We start from the raw sequence: 22,232 nt of genomic DNA, 5'->3' as shown, positions 1-22,232 counted from the left end.
GTTTTATCCTTTTCTTCATATATTTTAAAATCCATATGCATATATGTATTTTTTTATATTCAAAATTTTTATTTTATAAAAATAGTTGTGTGGATAAACAGACAATAATAATATATTATGGATATTGATTTGTGGACAAATGTATCATGTGGGTAAGTGAAATTTGGATTGATCAATCTATATATATAAAGAAATGTTCGCCTCTCTCCCGTGAAGCCACGTCATCAATTCGTGCGTTCTGGGAGTGACACGTGCCCCATTTCATATTTAAGGCCAAAATAAATGAATGCAGTTAAGGGTAATCGAACCCAGCACCTCTAGCACTGGTAATTTCTCTTATAACCACTAGGCTAAAGTCACTTTTTATAAATATGTGGCCGCAAAAATACTTATTATCGTGTCAGCTGGAAGCTCATGCTTCTTCTGCTTGTGACCAGGGTCGACACTGAACTGACGTCAAGATGAAGATCGTGAAGTTAAAAACTTTGCTCCAAACAGTTTTGCAATGTTTCCAACCTTTATAACTTGATGCATATAATATATATCAAAATACATTTGTTGTACACGCTTTTATTAGTTTTGCTTTTAAAAGAAGGTATTTACAGTTATAAATGTTTTGTGCCAGTGAAGTAATGGTTGAAAAATCTCTATACATATGTCATTTTAAAATAACACTCAACTTCTATATATATAGTCAATACATATGTCCATGTTATATTCTAGACTAAATATTTTCTCTTTTAAAAATATAGAAAACACTTTTTTTAGTCTACAAGCAAATGTTGTAGAGCAAGTATGCATTTTACAAAATAATATATATTTAAAATCCATACACAAAAACATAAAAGTTGTTATATGCCTCTTTCTGACACATGCACACTCCACTATGAATAAGAATTTAAAAAAAAAACAGTATTGTCATCAAACTTTATCACAAATCCACATTTGTACATCTATAATTATGAGTTGGACAATTAGTTAATTTGATACAATACCAAAGCAAGAATAATCGAAAAACAACTATACCACCGTATACTAATAAGTAAGACATAACAAATAACCAAATTCTTGAATCTTAAAACAAATTTCAACTCGAACATTTAGTGAATATCAAATTAACTAATATCCCGCCCGTAGGGCGGGCCGACCCTAGTAATAAATAGAAAATCGTTGACGGATGAGTTGTGGAAAAAATAAATGTTACATACAAATGAATACATCGTTATTGTTGTCATTAAGTAAAATTTTCATTTTTTATATTTTTAATTAATTGAAATTTTATAAATTTCGTTTTCTTATTCTTGATGCTTGAGATTTTTATTTTGATATTAAAATTTACATGCTTAAAAGATCGAATACTTGTCAATGAGAAGACTATACAAATACCAGAGCACATGGATAGATACTGAGAGGCATGTTATACGTGGATACAAAATGAGTGGACAAACTAATTTTTTTTTTAAATAAATAATATATTATTTTTATAGCGTAGAAAAGCTCCTAATTAATATAGAGTTATATGAAACGATACCTTGAGTTTTATATCATCACAGAAACTTGCATAAAATTTCTTCACATGGTGTCCAACAACCAGTTGCACATATGACAAAAATGAATTAAAACTCAATTCGACTTGGTCTTTTAACATATCAACAAGCCTAAACCATATATCAACACCAAGCTCCCATCAATTCTCTTCAATTCAAAGCTCTCTCCTAAATATATAACATCTTAACTCTTCCACCACTTTGAAATATCTATGATCTCTTAACGTTAGACCTTATCTGATCGTCTTTCGTTGACCACCCAAACCTCTCCTCTTCCTATCTTTTACGCTCCAAGACGACAGAACCAAGACCTATCTCCTCCTCGGTCTTTCATGTGAGTCCACACCTTTTGTCTCTTTTGCAACCTTCTTTCCTCCAAACTTTACCACTTCTTTTTCAACCTACACATCAACTACAACCTCAAACTTTCTTAGTGTCAATGTTCTCGTAGGAGAAAACCTCTTCAAATCTTTGGTGAAGGTCCTGCATACAGAGATTTCTTAACCTAATCTTTAGCATTTCCTTCCTTTACAAACAAGAATGGGATATACAATTTCCCAACTACAACACTCTTGATTTATCTTCTGCACTACTGTATTGTATTATACCTTCCACTTACATCTTATCGAAATCAAGAAGCTCATAAAGATGCTTTGCGTCTTCTTTTTTAATTCCAACAGTGTAAATTATATCCAAACCCAAAAATCGAGTGTAATACACACTTAACCTAGTTTCTATAAATACAGATTTTAGAATCATTCCCAATTAGGAGGTGTCAGTGGGAGCTATACTTATAATAATTGAAGTAAATCTAAAATTCTATAGACATTGCTTATTGGATTCAAACATTTTTATTAAAATCAAGTGTTATTGGTCTGATGATTTTTTAATGACATATGCAATCCATTGTTATTCAAAAAGTTTGAGATTTAGTAATTTTATAATTCTATCAAAAATTAGTGTTATTGGAATTTAGATTCTTAACATTTTAAGTCCTGAAACAAAATTTTCAAAATATTACATATATTCTCAAGATTCTTAACATCATTGTACTAAATAATTTCATAGACTTTTTTAATATGACAAACTCAATAAGATTCTTTATAAATTTAACAAATCTTTTGATTCTCAAAATCAATCAATTCTACCTAAATTCATCTCCCACTAACCCCTCTTATATTACAAAATCTTCAAGATATTCTATATCCTTCTATATACCCCCTCAAGCTCAAGCCGGTGATCGAGAAACACGGAATTAGTGGCTTATGGAATTGTTAAAGAGTTCTTGATGGCAACAGTGTCCACAAGATTTCAATAGTTTTCCAAACGAAATAAACTCCAAACCTTTATTAGCTTATTACAAATGAATACCAACACAAGAAAGTTTTAAACAAGAAGCTATCATGATTCCCACTTGGTTTTCAACCTATCAGCATGCTTAAACTCAAATGTCAAGACCACACTTTCATCCATCCTCCTCAAGACAAAGCTCTCCACCAACACATAACATTTATAGCTCTTCCAACTCGAACCGCCTCCATCAAATCTGTCTCTTCTTTCAGCCACGGCTCTGCTCTTCCACCCGAACCTCTCCTCTTCCCATTTCATCCTCTCAGTGACAACAGACCTCAAACCAACACTCTTGTTTGCAAACCCAAACCAAACAACCCCATTTTCATCCACCCTTATTGTCTCTTTTCCGATAACTTGTCCCTCAAGCTTCACAACTTCTGGCTCAACTTCCACATTTACCAAAACCTCGCGGTTTTCTTTGTAAGCGCTTTCACAAGAGTAAACCTCCTCCCATTTTTGGTAAAGAGTCATTCTGTAATAAGTTGAGCTCTTAAGCTGATCCTTTGCGTCTCCATCCTTCACGAATATGAAAGGTACGTACCAGTTCCCCACCGCAACGCTTATGTTCAGATCACTAGGAAGCTCGGAACGAAGCTTAGCGTTAATCCCTTTTGCATCATCTCTCAGACCATAGTCTTCGGATGTCGAGTACTCAACTGTCCAACCTTTTCTCTTAAGGAACTCTGGTGGTACACCGTCGGGAGCAACGGATGTTGCAAAGTAGTATCGAGACAAAGATTTTCGTTGATGGATCTCGAATTGTTGGTATATGTCATAAGGATCTGCTTGTTGTGGTTTAGCTTCGGGAACACGGCTGAAGCAGAAGCAGCAGGGGACTCTGTCTTCCTCTTTCGCATTAGCCGAAGCTTCTCTGTACCAAAAAGTTGTGAATAATTTTATATTGTATTTGTAAGGTATAAGCTCAAAACATTAGACATATCCATCTAAGTTTCTGTTCACACTTGAGATTTTTAATGGCCTAGTAACGGTTAGAAGACATACCCTGAGTGTTTCCCGCTTCTTTTAATGGCGTAGTAACGGTTAGAAGACAACGGCTGGTCAAGAACCGGAATGAAAACGACAGGATCCTGATAAACGATGGTCGTGTTATTAGCTGCGATGATGTAGTTCACAGTCAGCTTTGCGTTCTGTGGGAACGGTAAGCCTTTGAGTTCAGACCCGTAGCAAGATCCGAAGCAACAAGTTGGCTTTGACTCTTCATCTTGAATTATAAGTACACCGGAGTTCGGACCTTCCGGCAATGGTTGCTTTATCTCCGATCTGTTTCTTTGATATTCCGACAAACGCCTTGTAACATACATGTTTGGTTTTAGCTGGTGAATGATTAGCTATTTTTTTTGTGATTCGTATAACTTGTGATTGGATCTATTTATATATATATAGAGTATGTTAAGAATGAATATAAATAATTAATAACAACGTTTTACGCGGTACTGTCTAAAGACTTTTCCAAGAGGTGATAAATGAAAACGACTTTTCCAAGCAAGATCTTGAACTTAGAAGGAAACGGAAGTCTTTTTCTGGCTGTTTTGAATGGTTACGTAACATCGTTTTTGAATTTGTGTATGTATCAAAATTTGTCGAACTTTGAATTCAACAGGAAATGACCTATGCGATCCAATCTATTCACGTGGCCAATCTTCAATGAGTTGGTGTGGAGATTGTAAGAAGAGAGCTTGTGTGATGGTAACGGCTTTTGATGCAGATTGTAAATATTCTTGATATTAATTAAAAAAAATGAATGACAAACTCAATTACGATTTCTCTTCCAACTTATAAACACGTCGAAGCTCGTATGTCTAAGATTTTTAAATGGCTGAATCTTAGCACGTTACCAGCAAGTTCAAGAAAGATTTAATGTTTTTACATGAGTTTAAGTTGGATATAAAAATAGAGGGTTTACAAAAGTTGTTGAAATGATGATTACAAAAGCTGTAGCTTCAAAAATATTAAAATTTGATAAAATAAGGAAGTAGGAAGAAGAAAAATTCAAACAAAGGAAACTCCAAACTGTATCAGCTTAGAGCATCTCCAATGTATTACCCCATTTTTTACTTCAAAATGGTGCAACACCAAAATGAAGTAACCCTAGCCATTACTCCATTTTGAAGTTGAAAATGGAGTGGGGTTGGAGAAGATTTTACTCCATAATGAAGTTTGGAGTTGAAAATGGAGTAGGGTTGAAGATGCCCTTATTGCAAATGAAACTAAATAAAAACATTACCAACACACAAGAAAGTTCTCAAGATTTCCACTTGGAATTCAACTTATTAGCATGTCTAAGCTCATATGTATAGCTATTCCATATGTCTAAACTAAATAAAAACATTACCAACTACACTCTCACCCCTTCTCTTCAACACAAAGCTCTCCCACCAACACATACAATCTATAGCTATTCCAGTTCGAATCGCCACCACTGATACTGCTAGTTCTCTCAATCTTTGTTAGTTGAGGATGATTCTATTATAATATTCCCTCATTCCCCTTGATTGATATAATATTAACTTCTCGGTATTGCACAATATATTATTTCCTAATGCTCTGCTTCCACTCATGTATATATGTGTATGTCCAGTCTATCAATAATATTATCTTCCATATTCAATATGGTATCAGAGCTAGCTCTGACTCTTTCACCTGATTTTTTTTCCTACGCCTCCATCTTCTTCTCATCACAAAACACACCATCTCTCCATGCCTTCACAGACGCTGACTGGACAGAGAACATAGATGTCTACACTTCAACTGGCATCTACATTATCTACTTCGGGAAACATCCTATAGCATGGCCCTCCAAAAAAGAAACCGGCATAGCTCGATCATCCACCTAAAAGCAGAATACCGATCAATTGACACAACGGTTTTGTGTCACATCATATGTTTTTATAATCAGCGAGTTGTTAGTATTTTATTCATTTGAAATTCAACGGAAACAACATTGTGGTTAAGCTGAATATTAGGATCGCTACATTACATATTTTTACTATATCGATCAGCTTTTGGACCGATTTTAATCACTTTGCTCAAAAACCTTGGTTTTGCTTTTATCCAATTTTAAGTTCCAAAATATCAATTACATTAAGTTGATTAAAGATTACCAAACCCAGCATAGAAAATCAAGCAACCAATTTAGATTCATAAAAGTTGAGATTACATGAAACATGACCTTAGGTTTATATTATTACATAAACATGCATGAAACTTCTTCACCAAGGTATTAAATCAACAGTTGCACACATGACACAATGAAAACATAAATCGATTGAACTTAATCCCACTTGCTCTTTAACTTATCAACATGTCTAAACTCAAATGTCAACACCAAACTCCCATCCATTCTCTTCAATTCAAAGCTCTCTACCAATACATAACATTTATAGCTCTGCCAAAGCATTGCATCACCTTCAAATCTCTCTGATCTCTTAATGCTAGACTTTATGTCATCGGTTTCCTTCGACCATCCAAATCTCTCCTCTTCCCATTTCATCCTCTCCACGACCATTGTTCTTAAACCTATCTTCTTGCCTGCAATCTCGAACCACACAACCCCATTTTCATCCACACCTCTGATTTCTTTTCCAATCACTTGCCCTTCAAGCTTCACCAATTCTGATTCTATTTCAACATCAACTACAACTTCTCCGTTTTCTTTCTTGTAATCAAGGTTTCCACATGAGTAAACCTCTTCCCAACTTTGTCTAAGCGTCATGCTGTAATAGGTTGATTTCTTTATCTGAGCCTTTGCGTCTCTTTCTTTCACAAATATGAAAGGAACATACCATTTCCCTACCACAACGCTTGTATTAAAATCACCAGGAAGCTTGGAACGAAGCATAGTGTTGATTCCCTTTGCATCATCTATTAGACCAAAGTCTTGGGAAGTTGAGTACCCAGCCCTCCAGTTTTTTCTTTTAAGGAACCAGGGTGGCACCCCGTCAGGAGCAACGGATGTTGCAGAGTAATAATAAGACTTTCGTTGATGGATCTCGAATTGTTAGTATATGTCATAAGGATCTGCTTGTCGTGGCTTAGCTTCAGGTACATAGTTGAAACAAAAGCAGCATGGGACTCTGTCTTCCTCTTTGGCACTTGCCGATGCTTCTCTGCAAACATTATATTAACAAAATATTTTGAGGTTTTTGCTCATACCTTGTGTGCAAGTTAGGTCATTTAAGGAAATTATTCATCATCACTATTCCCACCTTTTTATATGAATAAAATTTTCATATTTTTACAAGAAAACATATTAAATTTTTATCAAGAGTATAGTATTTTGTGATTATCAATTTTTGATAACACTAAATCAAATAATAATTCAATATTTATTTAATTTTTGAAAATTTATAATTTTCTGTGTAATATTAATAAAATTTAATAATAACAGAAAAATTATCTTGATCTTTTGGGAAACATTCATAATGTAAAACAAACGTTGTTTGTAATTTTTAAGCTCCGGTACAAAAAATCCGATTAAGCGGAAAAAGGTTTCGTATCTTGATCCCTTGTGGAACAAAAAGAAAGAAAACAGCATAAAGAATACCAAACTTCTATGCAGATTTGCGATAGAGTAAGCTTGTTTTTTTTAGTAATTTCTAGTCATGTCGACCATGTATGTATTTTTTTTTGTAACAAATCGACCATGGATTTGTTCTTGAAAACAACATGTAAAAGGAAAGAAAGTTGTAAGATTATGTTACCCTGAATGCTTCCCACGTCTTATAATAACGTAATAACAGTTTGAAGATAAGGGCTGATCGAGAACCGGGATGAACAAGACCGGGTCATGATATGAGTCATCTCCGTCACTATAGCTCACGGTCAGCTTTGCGTTTTGTGGGAACGGCAAGCCTTTTAGATCTTGACCATAGCACAACCCAAAGCAAGAGAGGGGTCTTGACTCTTCGTCTTGAATCACAAGTACTCCAGAGTTTGGACCTTCTGGTGGCCGCTGTTCCAACTCCAACGGGTTCCTCTGGTACTCAGAAAGACGTCTTGTAACATACATCTTCAATTCAGAATCTACCAGGTGTCAAATCCAGGAGCTGAGATCTCGCTTTTATATAATTGCACCATGGATTGAGAGGTAAGCCAGTTGTACAAGCTTTCGTATAAAGACTTTTCAAAGGTTTTGACTTTATGGTTTATTTATACAGAGGTTTTACAAATATGTATGAGAGCTTCAAGTTACATACATTGTAGCCTGTTTATTTAATGAATAATGTAAAAACATGTTTGACCGATGCACATTCTTTGCAGGTTATCGTCCGGTATGTTAGGGACAAGCGTGTAGTTGATGTTGGTACTATTAAAATGTGAAAACATAAACTATGCTTTTAGTTAATTCATTTGTATTACGAAAAGTCAAATGTCAATAATCTCATATAATTATATCTTAATACTTATTTATAGGATAACAGTGAAAAATGTTTCTAGAATAATTTTTCGTATTTTTCCCATGCATAAATCCAAAGCAAAAACATTATACAAAGTTCTCTACATAAATTCACCTATACTGATCGAACAAAGACAAGAATGACTAAGAAGAAGACGTCCGTATTGAACATTCGTCGTACTGATCCAACGGTACACGCAAAACAAAAAAAATATATTACCTTTAGGGTTCTTTTCAAGCTTCTTTGTGCGTGATCATGTCTTTCTAACATGTTCACTTTAGTAATTTTCATTCTAAAATAGAATAATTTTATAATATAGTTAAGTTTTATTCCATTGATATTATATTTTAGAATCGAAATAGAATGATGAATAAACAAAAAATAAATTATTCTACAAATAGAATACATATATTTTATTGTATTATAAAGTAAAAAATAGACTTGAATTGGAACTCTTTTATTTTAAACTCTATTTTAAAATGAAAAATAGAGTGCAATTAGAAATGTTCTTACCATGCGTTACCATCTAATTACAAGGAAGATTTCATTTAGTTTTATGAGTTTAAGAAAATAAGAAATTTTAGAAATAGTTGGAGCATCTAGGAAAAAGAATGACCAATTAATACAATATGTTAAATAACGGATAGTAAGATAATCATTTATTCTTTTCAATTTAACAGAGTTCACATCAATTCAATGCAGGCCAAGATAAAGCATACGCTGAAAATGAAGAAGCTCAATTCAGTATTGGATAGTCCTCAATTTATCAGCATGGCTAAACTCATATGTCAACACCAAACTCCCATCCATTCTCTTCAGCTCAAAGCTCTCTACCAATACATAACATTTATAACTCTTCCAATGTGATGAACCACATTCAAATCGATCCAATTTCTTAACCGTCAATAGGTTTCCATCTATCTTCTTCCATCCAAAGTTCTCCTCTACGCTTTCCATCCTCTCAACAATCATAGACCTTAAACCTATCTTCTTGTTTTTTCCTTCATGATCAAAAACTTGGAACCAAACAATCCCTTTAGCATCCAAATATGTTGTTCCTATATTAATCTTTTGTCCCTCTACTTTAATCACTTGAGCTTCAAGATTCACATCAACGACAACCTGAATACAATCTTCATTGCGAACATTCTCATAGAAGAAAACCTCTTCCCATCTTTGCTGAAGGGTCATGTTGTAATACATTGATATCTTCACTTGATCTATTATGTCTCCTTCCTTCACAAACAAGAAAGGGACATACCATTTCCCTACAACAACGCTCATATCAAGACCAGGAAGCTTAGAACGAAGCTCCACATTTAGACCTTTAGCATCATCTGTGAGACCAAAGTCTCGTAGGGTTGAAGTCGAGTTTTCTATCACCCAGCTCTGCATAAGGAATGCAGGAAGTATAGCATTAGGATCAACGGGCTTTGCCTGATAGTAAGAACAGGAAGGCGCTGATGTAGTTGTGATCACAACTTGCCGGTGAATGTCATAAGGATCTGGTTGTGGCTTCTTATACATATGAACATGATTGAATTTGATGCAGAAGCAGCATGTTACTCTCTCCACCTCTTTTTCAGTGCTAGTAGATGATTCTCTGCAAATCCAAAATTTAAGCTTCTCCAAATGAGATGAGTTTTCGAAACATTAATATGTATATGTGGGCATTTGAATTGTTTGTTATGCATGCTTATATGACACAAAAGGACTTATAAAGTTCAAAAAATTAATCATTATTTTTAGGGATTATAATGGGATCAATTCAACCTGATCTAAATATAAGACTATTTCCAATGCATTTTGCTATACATTACAAAAATATAGTTATCCATAATAGAAGAAATCGATAAAGTAAAAAAAAAAGATATTTTCCCTAAATACAGAAATTTTTATTTTAGAGGAAAAAATAAAAGTGACTTGGAATATATTTAGGAAAAATACAGAAATGAGTTGCTCTAAAGTCTAAGCAATCATATTTTATTACTGGTTATATGAAAATTTGACATTTTAAATAAATCATATAATGTTTATGTATAAAAACATATCATACACAATTTTTAGATAATCACTTATTATTAGTGTAAGTAGATGAAAATCTAGAAAATTGTAAACCACTCCATCTTTAATATTTCATGTCGGATAAGAAATTCAGACGTAAATAGTCATACCTCGAATAATACCCGCACCGTTCATAAGTGTAGTAACGATTAGAAGATAGAGGAAGACCAAGAACAGGTATGAACACAGCCGGATCACGACGAACGTTGTCTCTATGCGAACCGTAGTTGTGTATAACGGTCAACGCTGCGTTTTGTGGAAACGGTAATCCTCTGAAGAGAGTTTCGTTGCACAAACCAAAGCAACAAGTGGTCAACGATTCTTCGTCTTGAATCACAAGCACGCCGGAGTTTGGTCCTTCAGGTGGTGGCTTCTTGAGCTCCGACGGGGTTTTCCGGTACTCTGATAAACCCCTTGTTACATACATGTTGTCGTGTAGACGGTGTCGTGTGTTTTATTTTACGGTTTATAAGGGAACATGTTTGATCAATGCATATTTTTATGTTGAAGTATGTTGACTTTTGAAAGCCATGAGTTGACTTTTGTTATAGTCTTTATAGGTTAGTCTTTTTAACGTAACTAGGTCCGTTCCCGGGCTACGCCCGGGTTATTTGTTTGTGAAAATGTTGAACCAAAATATCATATTAAATTTTGGTGTTGATTGTATGGACGCAATAAGTGTTGAGGTGGTTGTTGTGTCCTCCACTCCAATCTCCACCAAATAAAACTAAAACAACAGTAGCTCAGTGGATGACATAACGTTAGCTAAAGTTAATTGCGAAATCGTTTAATTACATAACCCGAAAAAGTGACCTTTCTAGACATGGGTTTCATAAAGTTGGAGTCTTAAAATAATATTTGATATCTTCGCATAGCCTTTTAGATTAAGATTCCATCATGTTAAATCTTGATACATAGCATATAAAATAGTGATTATTAGTACAATTTTTGTAGGTGCTCTACATTATAATAAATTAGCAATCAGGGCAATATGATCTTGGAGTGTGACGGTTGTTAGCACCTGATCCTCGATAATCGTTAACATAAATTTTAGAGTTTTGTCCTGAATTTATGTATATAACATAAATTCTCTTATTTCAAAAGGTCGGAGTCTTATTTCGAATAAATTCAGCAAAAGAAAAAGTATTCCAATAACCTATTTAATATATAAACACCCAATTTTCAAAAAACGAAGCATACTTAATAATATTTTTTAAACGTGTAATTGTTGAAAACTTACAGTTGAATATCGTTTCAGAATATTATTTTAATATATATGTTGGTAAAATTTTTATTGTAATAAACGAATTTGGAGTTTTGTAATATTACATAAATTAAAGGTCTTTAAAATCTATTTGAAATTTCATCATCTATTATTCTTTCTTCTTGCTCAATCACATCTAGACATCGCCTTTTTTAAGTATTATATAGAAGTAGGGTTTTAAAGGAAAGGAATCATAAAACAATTTTATATGAAAATAAATCTAGGTATCAAATTTGTGAGAGAGAGAATAATAATCCGAATGATGCATGAAATAGGGTCACTCCGTGCTGCATGTTTTTGCGTAATCCCTTATTCGCCTTTTGAAATGCTTTATGTAATCAATTGATTTGTTGAAGTAGAAAATTGTTGCTGGTGTTGAACGGAGTATAAGTTTGCCTGCAAAATATTGGATATTATTCTTATGCTGTTAAATAAAAAAATTATATATGTATGATTTTTTGATGTGTTATATAGAATTATTTACCTTGGATTAGTTTAGGAATTAAGCTTGTGACGATCATAACTTTAAATTTTCTATCTTTCTTACTTTATAGGATGCTAAAATCTGCTGCTTGCTTGTCGCACAATATGAGTTTGACGATCGTTGACCTGAGATAGAGATGTGGTATGAAGATAATAATTATTCTGTTGTTAACTATTGTGTTAAACTAACCTGTTCAGCCGTAGGCCAATCGTGGCATCAATATTGAGTTCCGGGTGGTGAGGTTTTATTTTTTGTATTATGACTATCTGTCCGACGACATCTGCACATTTATTTTAGAATAAATATACATATTTGTTTAATTAATACTGGGATGACATATTTACCTGGTAAGTGTGTGGGCAAAATGGCCAACCGCAATAGATTTCTGTATTTCTGAGGAGATAAACTGTGAACTGGAAATATCGGACAATCGAGTGTAACATTCAATGCTATTGTCTTTTGGTTGATCTGAATATTGTAAGGCAGTTGGGTGAGTTTCCGTTGTCGGGAATTATGTATGACAGAAAATCTCGAGAACTCATATGTATCTCCTTCGGTTAAGTTTTTTGGATCATCTGGCTGAATGTCTCCGGTGACCCGACCTTCTAATAGTTGTCCCTGGGTGTGATCAAATTTTGGTGTGCCAATCCAATTAAGTAAGCAGTGAGTTATTTAAATCAAATATGGTGGATTGGAAAACATATATAGATATATATATATATATATATATATATATATATATATATATATATAGAGAAGTTTAGAAAAGGCTTACGTGGTGGTCGTAGCACAGGAAGCCGATGGAAGTTCGAGTATTATCTATTTGGTGTTTTTTGATGTCCCAAACATTTCTTATACATACTATGATAGGACGCACTGAAACCCCTTCTTGAAGTTCGTGGATTCTTTGGGGAATGTGTTGCATTGAAGATGTCACTAAAAACATTCGATTTAAAAATTGTAATAAGGTACATGAATTTCTAACTATATTTATTACACACATGGATTTAAAAAGGCATTCGCCTACGGCCCCCAAATTTTGTAAAATATTTAGGGCCCCTAATTACAAAAAAAAAAAATTACTTGATATTTAATGTATTTTTTTAGTTAGATTTTTATTATTATTTGATTCTAAATTTGACTTGTGTTTAAAATAACTAATCTGTGATCAATTTTACAATATTTTATATAAAACTATAAAGATTCTATTTCAAATTAACTATAAATATTTGATCCATATTTGTCTTCTTTGTATATATTATGAGTTAAATTTATTTTATATATTTATAGAATTTGATTAAAAATTTATAATATTTTGAATATATAGTTTATTGTATTTAATTTAAATGCTAATATTAAAATTTTTAACAGCGACCAACATTTCAATCCAAAACGCTAAAAATTTATAGTTTGGTTTTTAGTTTATAAAAATTTAGAAAATGTTAAGGTAATATATCAAAACTTTTTAGTGTTATATATATATATATATATGTTTTTTCAAAAAAAAAAACTTTATATAATTCGAATTTAAATAAAAATATTTTCAAAAAAAAAAATCATGTAAAATTTATTTAACTCGCCTCGGGCCTCCAAAAACCTTCGCACGGCACTGAAACACAGTATTTGTATATTACTTTTGATGTAAGTTAAATATATATATATATATATATATAACTTTCAAGTCCTTAAAACTCAAACTAAAAAAAAACTCGAGACATATCGCTGTGAAGACTGGGAAACTAATATATATACTATTTTCGTGAAAAATTGAAATTAACATTCGTGATATTTAAGTATATATATAATTAAAGCTTGTCTGTATAGACGAAGCAACTTAGCATACAATATACTGGTTTTTTACAAAACGTGATTTACATAGCCACTATATATCATTGACTATAGAATCATCCCTTCTATTCATAAGGAATAATTCCAACGTAGTAAAAAACGTAAAAAATTATAAGGATGACATTGTATTATTTATTTAGTCTTATAAAACGTTCTGGATAGTTCTTATATAAAAAATTTGAATTATAATGTTGCTTTGCAACTTTCTATGCCGAATGAGTAGAACTGCCATCCAAACCAACTTGTGGTTAAATATAGTTTGGATATTCATACTCATTGGTAAAAAATAATTATAAACGCTACGGGATGCTTCTAATTTTCTTTTGTTTAAGAGAATCATGCAGGGATTTGGTATTTACCTGACACTTCAATGGGCTGATTATTGGGGAGGCTATCCATACCGGTAAAACAGAGATCCGCACCACCAACTTGTTCCAGACGAATATTGCTTGGAAGTGTAGAAGAAACAGATGAGGTCTTTGTCTTTCTCGAGTCTCCTTCTTTCTAACGCAAGTGAATAATTGGGAGAGTTTGATTTTCTGTCTTTTTTCCTTCCTAAGGATCATAAGTAATATGGGATTATAATGTCCGAAGCAAACTTTCTTAAGGAGAATTTATTACTTTCCTATTTAGCTTGGTTTTAACATAAATATAGGATCATAAGGAATATGGGATTTTAAGAAATTTCATAAATGTAAAATATTCTAAAATCTTCATGCTGTGTGATATGCGTGTGTGATGGCTACGTGGAGTTCAAATTGTGTATGGATTATGGAAATAAATAAGTCTAGCAAGATATTGATGAGGCCAAATCAGTTGGTGTATATAAAGGAATTTAAACATGAAAACAATTGATCTGAGTAAACTATATAGGAAGGATAGTTTAATCGATTAAAATCCAAAGTTTGAAATGAAAAGAAACAAAGCAAAGTGTTGTTAAAAACCAAAATAGTACCAAACTGAAGCAAACTTGCAAAAACCAACATAGTACTTGAAGTTCAATGCAAAGACTTAAGAATTATCGAACTGAATCATTATTTCTCACACCTTGCCCGTTTGACTTTCTCTGGATCAACACTGTCAAACGTTCTCTTACTCTCTTCATCTGCAGAATCTCCACGGCTTTTTGAAGGCCCACACACTTCACTTCCAGTCTGCACTGCTTCCATGGATGTTGCAGCAATAGCGTTATCAACGGAGCCTTTTGTGGGTGATGATGTCTCCGGAGGGAGGATCTTGGTCACAGTGATTGCTCGGGTGTTGCCAGAGAAGTTGTGGTCTGTAACTTTTACACAGAACTTATGGGTCTGTCCGACTATGCTGATCAGAGCTTCCGGGACAGGCACTTCATGGTCAGGACCTTTGTCTTTATTGGCCTTGCATTCAAAAACAGTAATGTGAGTTTCAATCATTTGAGAGTATAAACTGATAGATATATACCTCAAAGTAGCTGCTGACCAACTCAGATGCATGCCTCCCAGTCAACTGAAAACCAGCATCACCAAGCAGGACAAAGAAACCTTGTTCACTGCTGTCATAGACCGAAATCTTTGCACGGTACCTGTTATGTAAGTTTTAGAAGTCAATAATCCAAAAACTATATAAGAGAGAGTGTAATTGATTATCGATGCCAATGAACTTACTGTGCAACTCCAGCTGTGGTATCCTTCACACATCTTGGGTTCGTGCAAATCAATGAATTTGCGCCTTTGGTAGCCTTACTATGACACCCAGTGCATGCAATATAGTACCAAGCAGATCCATGAACCACATCATCAATCGTGGCAGTGCACTCAAAAAAGGCATCCTGCAACAGTTCAAAAGCATTTGATATAAACATAGAAGCGTTTAAAAATTGCATGTAACATTTAGCTTTGTATTTACCTTTGCAGATTCCAGAGTCATGTAGGAGAAGATGTCAGATATGGTCATCGTCTCCCGCTTAGTGACCACCTCTGCACTAACCTGCTTAGCAATCTCTGGGTTCGAGGAGAGCCTAACAATTAATAGAAATCATAAATTCAGTCAATAACTTCAATTTGAATAAATGTGTGCTCAACATAAACTTATATAGACAGTGTTACATACCACGCGAAGTAATCAATTGTTGGTTGCACATCATAGTCCATGAAAACCCGTGTGGGAGACATAGAACTCAGTGCCAGGTTACCTGTAAAATGACGGAAGAAGGATTAAAGATGATAAGAGTGTAAAGTTAGAAGGCGATTTTAAAGAACAAAACGTTTGTAGAATGTTTAATCAGTCAAACGCGAAACCAAAGGGATAAATAAGTACCTCCGAGACGTTTAGTGTTAACAGCTGTGACCAAAAGAACTGTGGGAGTGTTTTCATAGGACTTAAACTTCTTGCAGAAGTCCGTTGCTGCCTGGTCCCAGAGGTAAAGCTTCATAACAGGTCCTCTGGAAAATAATATCTTAGGGACTTAAGAACCTTATGAACTAAAGAGATATGGTTTATCAAAAAAAGAAGAACACACTTACTCATGTGATTGCACGTGAACCATAATGTGCCGAGTGGTAGCGAGCTTCGCTTCATCAATGGTGGGACGCTCGGTAAGAGCCTGTCCATCAACCAGCTTCATGTGGCCAAGAACATCTATAACATTTATCATCAAGAACATAACTCAGATGTCTAATCATTTAAAAAAAAAGAAACACTTGAACTAATCACATAACTGAACAAAATTCTACAATTCTTTATCAAACAGGAAGATAGGCCAAAACAACATCAAAATATAAATATAGTAAAATTAGAATTCTTACCGTAGAGGTCACCTTTGAGATCACAGTTGGCCTCAAAATCCTCATACGAATGCATCCTGAAACGGTCTTCATCAAAAGGGATTGGAATGTCGTGAAGAACCGACAACTCAGAGTTCCATGCGAAGGACACGGTTGCGATATGATCAGCAACCCGATACATCGGTTTGTTCTTCGATCCGTAGAAGTTGATGAGTTCGTAAACTGAACCTCGCTTCATCTCAGGCAGGTATTTCTTAATACGACCTGGTGGGATGAATCCTTGAATGACAGTTCCCTATTGTCGGAAAAATAATAAGAAAAACACAAAATCAGAATCAAACCTCGGATTTAAACAAATACGATCCCAAACCTTAATAACTAACTAAACAACCATATAAACAAATGACAAAATCAAACTACAAATTCTTATTAACGTTTAAAGAAACGTGAAAGCATAGCTCAAAGTTAAATTAACTTCATTCTAACATTACTAATGAACGCAGACACGAATCGCACGGTCCAGTAACAATTAATATAGTCGGGAAAGAATAACAAAACTAAAAACGTGAAACAAACCTCAAGATTTAAACAAATACAATACCAGGAAAACGCCAAAACCAAATTTTAAAGTTTTTTAATCCTAACTAATTAACCCTAGATTCACCTTCCAAGTTTAAAGAACCGGCAAAATCACTGTTAAAAATTTTTATTAACTAACTAAACACCCATATAAACAAATGACAAAATCAAACTACAAATTCTTATTAACGTTTAAAGAAACGTGAAAGCATAGCTCAAAGTTAAATTAACTCCGTTCTAACATTACTAATGAACGCAGACACGGATCGCACGGTCCAGTAACAATTAATATAGTCGGGAAAGAATAACAAAACTAAAAACGTGAAACAAACCTCAAGATTTAAACAAAAAAAATACCAGGAAAACGTCAAAACCAAATTTTAAAGTTTTTTTATCATAACTAATTAACCCTAGATTCACCTTCCAAGTTTAAAGAACCGGCAAAATCACTGTTAAAAATTTAATTAACTAATCAAACATAACTAATGCACCCTAACACACATCGATCTCAAGGTCTAGGAACTATTTATAGAATTGACGTACCTGCTCGTCGATGAGAAGCATTTCCAGACCAATAAGGGTCTTCTTCACCGGGTTCTGAGCCTCCCAGAAATGGATGAGTCGGAATCGCAACCGGGTTTCATGGGGACCGAGAGAGACATCTCTGAAGAACATCACTGATTCGTCAGACTCGGAAGACGCAGGAGACTTTCCATTTCGTTTCATCGCCATATCTTGAGATCTGAGTTTTTCTAGGGTTTTGCATTCTACGGAGAAGGAAGATCAATTATATAAGAGGAGGAAAAGAGGGAGGTGAAAAGAAATCATAATGAAGGGGTATTGATTGATCGAAACGGAACTATTGATAGCTTAGGATTGAATCGATGGAATCTACGGTTCTCTTTTTGATCGAAGAACACGAAGCGGTAATGGTGAGGAGAAGCTTCTCGTTTAGATGTCGGCTCACCTAAATGATTCTCCTCGCGATACACAAAAAACACAAAGAAGCCCGAATCAAACTTAAAGCCCAAAGAGAAATCAGAAGCCCACGAAATCTCTTACTCGACTTCGGGCAAAAGGCAAACCCGAGTCTGACGTGTAAAAAAAAAAGAACCTGATTGGCCAAATAAAAAATCCGACGTGGATAGCCTGTATGCTCTTCTTATTTTGCTTTTAGTAGTGTTAGATGTTAGGAAATCAACGCGTAATTGCTATTAGTATTGTATTAAAAATGCGAGGACACACACTATGCCTAAGTTAATTCATTCGTGCCACAAAAGGTCAAAACGTCAACCAACACCTCATAGGCTTGTAAACGAAATTCAATTTAATGATAAAAAAATTTAAATATATAATTAATATTTTATATGATAGCAGTCGAGCAAAAAATACGAATAATTTTCGTTATACAAAGTAAAAAGACGTTATACAAAGTTTTCTACATAAATTCACCTATCCTGATCACACAGACGAGAATGACTAAGAAGAAATACATCACCGATCCGGTGAGGAGGTCCATATCGATCATTCAACGTATTGCTCCAACGATCCACACACACACAAAAAAAAAAAGCATTACCCTTAGGGTTTCTTTTCAAGCTTCTTCGTGATCCTGTGGATAACCAAAAGAGATACAAACATTAATTTCTTATGTTTTCAAAACAAGAACATGACCTGTTTGACAGGTTTTGATCAAAGACTTCACCTGAAGCAGTAGATTCCAAGAGCCGCAGTGATCTCATGGATGACCGAAGTCGCAAAGTGCAAGTATAACGACACTGTTTTACATCAATACAACATTAGTTAGGACTTAGGAGGGCCAAGATAACTAACTGATGAAGAGAGAGAGAAACAAACAGCTGAGCTAATTGTTTTAGGAGCAAACCTGTGAATATACAGTAGCCGAGAAGAACCCATAACTCGTCCACTAAAGGAACCCTGAAAGACACAAGTTTCTCAGTTTTATAAAGACAAAAAAAAAAACAATGAAGTTTCTGCAGGAATTTGTAAAGATGTTAAAAAAAAACATACCCATTATTCAATCTTGCGGTTAGAGCGTTTGCAAGTGCAAAGGGAAGATAGACTAGAGACTGCATTTTGAAAGAAAAAAAAAACATATCATAAGGTTACATTTTGCGAAACTAGGTAAGATGGAGAGATTAGAGATTTGTGGGATATTACCATGCACATGTTTGTTTTCAGTCCTTTTGGCTCATCACACAAGTGAGCAAGAATCATTCTTCCCTGAGAACAACAAAAAAAAAACATTTAAAACTTTTTTGAGTTGTAACTTTTTGGAATGATAGTTAAGTAGCACTAGAAATGAAGACTTACCACTAGAAATCCAAAGGCAAGTCCAGTTCCAAGTACAACCAAGTGAGGGTATGTTTCTATGAGATTGATTGGAGACAAGTAATCCCTGTAGCAAAATATGATCCCAATCATTTTCAACAGAGAAGAAGAGAGAAAGAGATCTTAGAAGAGCATGAAACAAGACTTACCATATCAAAACACCTCCAAGAAGAACCACGAAAGGATACAGCTGCATCAGAGAATTCAAACAGAACAATAAGCTTGCAGCTTAAAAAAAAAGTATTTTATAAATCAATCGTTAAGGAGATTACCATAGCTAATGCTAGCACCATGCTCCCTTTTCTTGATTGAACAACTTTATAGACATTTGACACACTGCAAAAAATGCAACCGCATATGAACCACCTCATCAACTAGGAAACTTAACTCAACACTAAAGAATACTATTTTCTAATTTCATCAGTACTTTCATTTTTGAGAAAGAAACACTGAATCGTCTGAAGAAAAATAAAACATATCTTGTTCAAGTTAGGAAGACTCACTTGATTGCGACGGTTGGTATAACAGCAAAAGCGATCATCATGTATAGTACTGCTCTTGAAGTTTGAATCGCTAAAACAGAAAACTAAAGGTTTAATCAAGAGCAACGGTAAAAGAAAATTGGATGAATAAAAATGTGAGATAGTTTTACCATTCACAAACGGCACCCAACTAAACAATGGTATGGACTCCCCTAACTGCTGAGCCCACCATTCAGCACCTTTAGACAGAAAAATAAAAAGATCAACAGTGGAAGTAAAGACCAAACCCAAGTATAGAAAGACACTGGTCTCAAAATGAAATGCTTAAAGATTGGCCAGACAGGAAAGAAGCATACCGACAAGGGCGGTGAAGAAGTGGCTGACGTATATAAGTGCAAGGCCCTCTGTAGGTCCATTGATTACCGGAAGAATAAGTGTGTTGGTGAAATAGCTAGAGAAGAGTGCAATGTAAGTATTAGAAAGTATATAACAATGTTAAGAGACATAAACATAGAGTTAGAAGCAGAGGACTTACTGTTCCCATGTAGCTCCATAGAAGGGAATAGCTGAAATAACCCAGAACCAGAAAGTATCTCTTCCACACATTGCAGTGCTTCCAAACGCCATGGCTTCAAACTGTTTTCATTTTAAAAAACCTTCAGCATAGACTCCACGAATGTAAAGTGAATAAAAAAAGAGAAAGGATTTGTTAATGCATACTGCACAAGCAAGTGCATCACAACCTGCAAAAATTGGAACACATGTCAGAAAAATCTAGAAAAAAACTGAGGACAGATAATCAAAAGGGGGAAAAGATAAAGCACCATGATCAAAAAGCTCTCCTAGGGGGCTAGAGGAGTTCGTTCTTCTTGCTTGCTTCCCATCAACCGCATCAAATGTCTAAAAAAAAGGTCAAAGAGTTTCAGGAAAAGAAAGGAGTTAAAACACATTCACAAGAAAGAGAGAGAGAGACGCAGACCTGATACAAGAAGAGAAGCAAACCATGTGCGAAGTGAACCCATCGTGGAGGAGGAGAATCCAACTGAGGTGAATATATCTGAGACAGGTAAAGAAAAAGTGTCTTCTAAATCAAATCCATATGAAGAAAGCAGACATAAAGACAACAAGCAAATGCTTCATAGAGACTACAGAAGAAGAGATTAATGACTCACGTATCCTAGCAGGGAAGATGTGACTAGAAACATGAACCCCATAAGCGTTATCTGCAAAGCAATAAAAGCAAAAAAGCCATAAGTAATAACGACACAACATAAAGCAAAATCGAGAGACAGGAAACACTTATATATACCATGTTCGGTCTGCGTATGGTCCAAAAGGCAGTAACAGAGATAAAAACCACATGAAAAGATAAAACAAAAGTCAAGACTTCACATTTAGCATCTCATCAAGTAAAGCTAAAAAAAAACAAAAGAGAGAGAGAGAGAGACTTACGGCATCCATAGAGGGAAGACTTTGACAAAACGAGTCCAAAAAGGGTTGAGAAGGTATTTGGCAAGATAAGAGTGATCCTCTCCACTGTATTTGTACCTATGAAGAGCTGCTGCACCATGTGCTCCTATGTAACCCATCACTTTCTAACCTCTTGCTGGTTCTGAAAATACAAAAAGACGTTAAAGCAGGGATCTTAACGGTCTCACTAGCACTAATCAGACTCCCTAACGCTAAATCAAGAAAATGGGCATGACCCTTCTACAAAAAGAACAAAACTTTGCTTAAGCTGTGACAGGAACCTTCGAGATTTGGATGCAATCTAAACTTGGATCCTTTGCTATTGGTCAAGAGAAGAGTACTTACGATGGTTCAGGTGGTTTGTGTCGGCGAAAGTAAAGGAAGAGCCTTTCGAGTGTCCGTGTCCGAAAAAGAGACAAGAGTCTCTAGTTCTCTCTCTCTCTTTGCCCAAAAGAACGGCTAAGCGGGACGAGAGGACCTGAAGCAAACGGAGGGCTTTGCTTTCCCCCACACGTGTGAAAGATATTTCTTTTTGTTGTAATTAATGTACATATACTTCTGTTATATACAAATATCTTTTTATACAACTTGGTTTCTATGGTGTTAATGA

The 22,232-nt window shown here is 34.6% G+C and overlaps 4 protein-coding genes and 1 pseudogene across 5 annotated transcripts; all 5 read right to left on the bottom strand.

Moving 5' to 3' along the window:
* Positions 1-2,865: 2,865 nt before the first annotated feature.
* Positions 2,866-4,293, bottom strand: LOC106434772. The gene is made up of 2 exons (XM_013875622.3): positions 3,903-4,293; positions 2,866-3,771 (listed from the first exon to the last, which is right to left on the bottom strand). Exons 1-2 carry the CDS (start codon positions 4,220-4,222, stop codon positions 2,949-2,951), a joined length of 1,143 nt encoding a protein of 380 aa, XP_013731076.2. The 5' UTR covers positions 4,223-4,293; the 3' UTR covers positions 2,866-2,948.
* A 1,526-nt stretch (positions 4,294-5,819) lies between these two features.
* Positions 5,820-8,673, bottom strand: LOC106434788 (annotated as a pseudogene). The gene is made up of 2 exons (XR_007316702.1): positions 7,622-8,673; positions 5,820-7,027 (listed from the first exon to the last, which is right to left on the bottom strand). The product of XR_007316702.1 is annotated as an uncharacterized LOC106434788 (transcript).
* A 346-nt stretch (positions 8,674-9,019) lies between these two features.
* Positions 9,020-10,911, bottom strand: LOC106434786. Its single transcript, XM_013875634.3, has 2 exons — positions 10,492-10,911; positions 9,020-9,920 (listed from the first exon to the last, which is right to left on the bottom strand). Exons 1-2 carry the CDS (start codon positions 10,806-10,808, stop codon positions 9,059-9,061), a joined length of 1,179 nt encoding a protein of 392 aa, XP_013731088.2. The 5' UTR covers positions 10,809-10,911; the 3' UTR covers positions 9,020-9,058.
* Positions 10,912-14,779: 3,868 nt separating this feature from the next.
* LOC106438790 lies at positions 14,780-18,511 on the bottom strand. The gene is made up of 9 exons (XM_048741763.1): positions 17,862-18,511; positions 16,761-17,034; positions 16,479-16,593; positions 16,273-16,397; positions 16,066-16,147; positions 15,862-15,973; positions 15,621-15,784; positions 15,418-15,538; positions 14,780-15,353 (listed from the first exon to the last, which is right to left on the bottom strand). The coding sequence occupies exons 1-9, from the start codon at positions 18,048-18,050 to the stop codon at positions 15,012-15,014; spliced, it is 1,524 nt and encodes a 507-aa protein (XP_048597720.1). The 5' UTR covers positions 18,051-18,511; the 3' UTR covers positions 14,780-15,011.
* Positions 18,512-18,666: 155 nt separating this feature from the next.
* On the bottom strand, positions 18,667-22,187 carry LOC106434796 (choline/ethanolaminephosphotransferase 1). The gene is made up of 19 exons (XM_013875649.3): positions 21,968-22,187; positions 21,605-21,764; positions 21,462-21,471; positions 21,325-21,375; positions 21,132-21,209; positions 20,977-21,052; positions 20,873-20,895; positions 20,688-20,788; positions 20,509-20,603; positions 20,323-20,391; positions 20,174-20,243; positions 19,943-20,006; positions 19,820-19,860; positions 19,653-19,737; positions 19,500-19,562; positions 19,350-19,408; positions 19,204-19,256; positions 19,024-19,096; positions 18,667-18,930 (listed from the first exon to the last, which is right to left on the bottom strand). The coding sequence occupies exons 2-19, from the start codon at positions 21,739-21,741 to the stop codon at positions 18,900-18,902; spliced, it is 1,179 nt and encodes a 392-aa protein (XP_013731103.2). The 5' UTR covers positions 21,742-21,764; positions 21,968-22,187; the 3' UTR covers positions 18,667-18,899.
* Positions 22,188-22,232: the final 45 nt, after the last annotated feature.

Source organism: Brassica napus, chromosome A9 (assembly GCF_020379485.1).
Source record: "Brassica napus cultivar Da-Ae chromosome A9, Da-Ae, whole genome shotgun sequence".
NCBI classification, from domain to species: Eukaryota; Viridiplantae; Streptophyta; class Magnoliopsida; order Brassicales; family Brassicaceae; genus Brassica; species Brassica napus.
The sequence above is the reverse complement of the archived record's forward strand: the minus strand, read 5'-3'. Positions and strand labels throughout refer to the sequence as shown.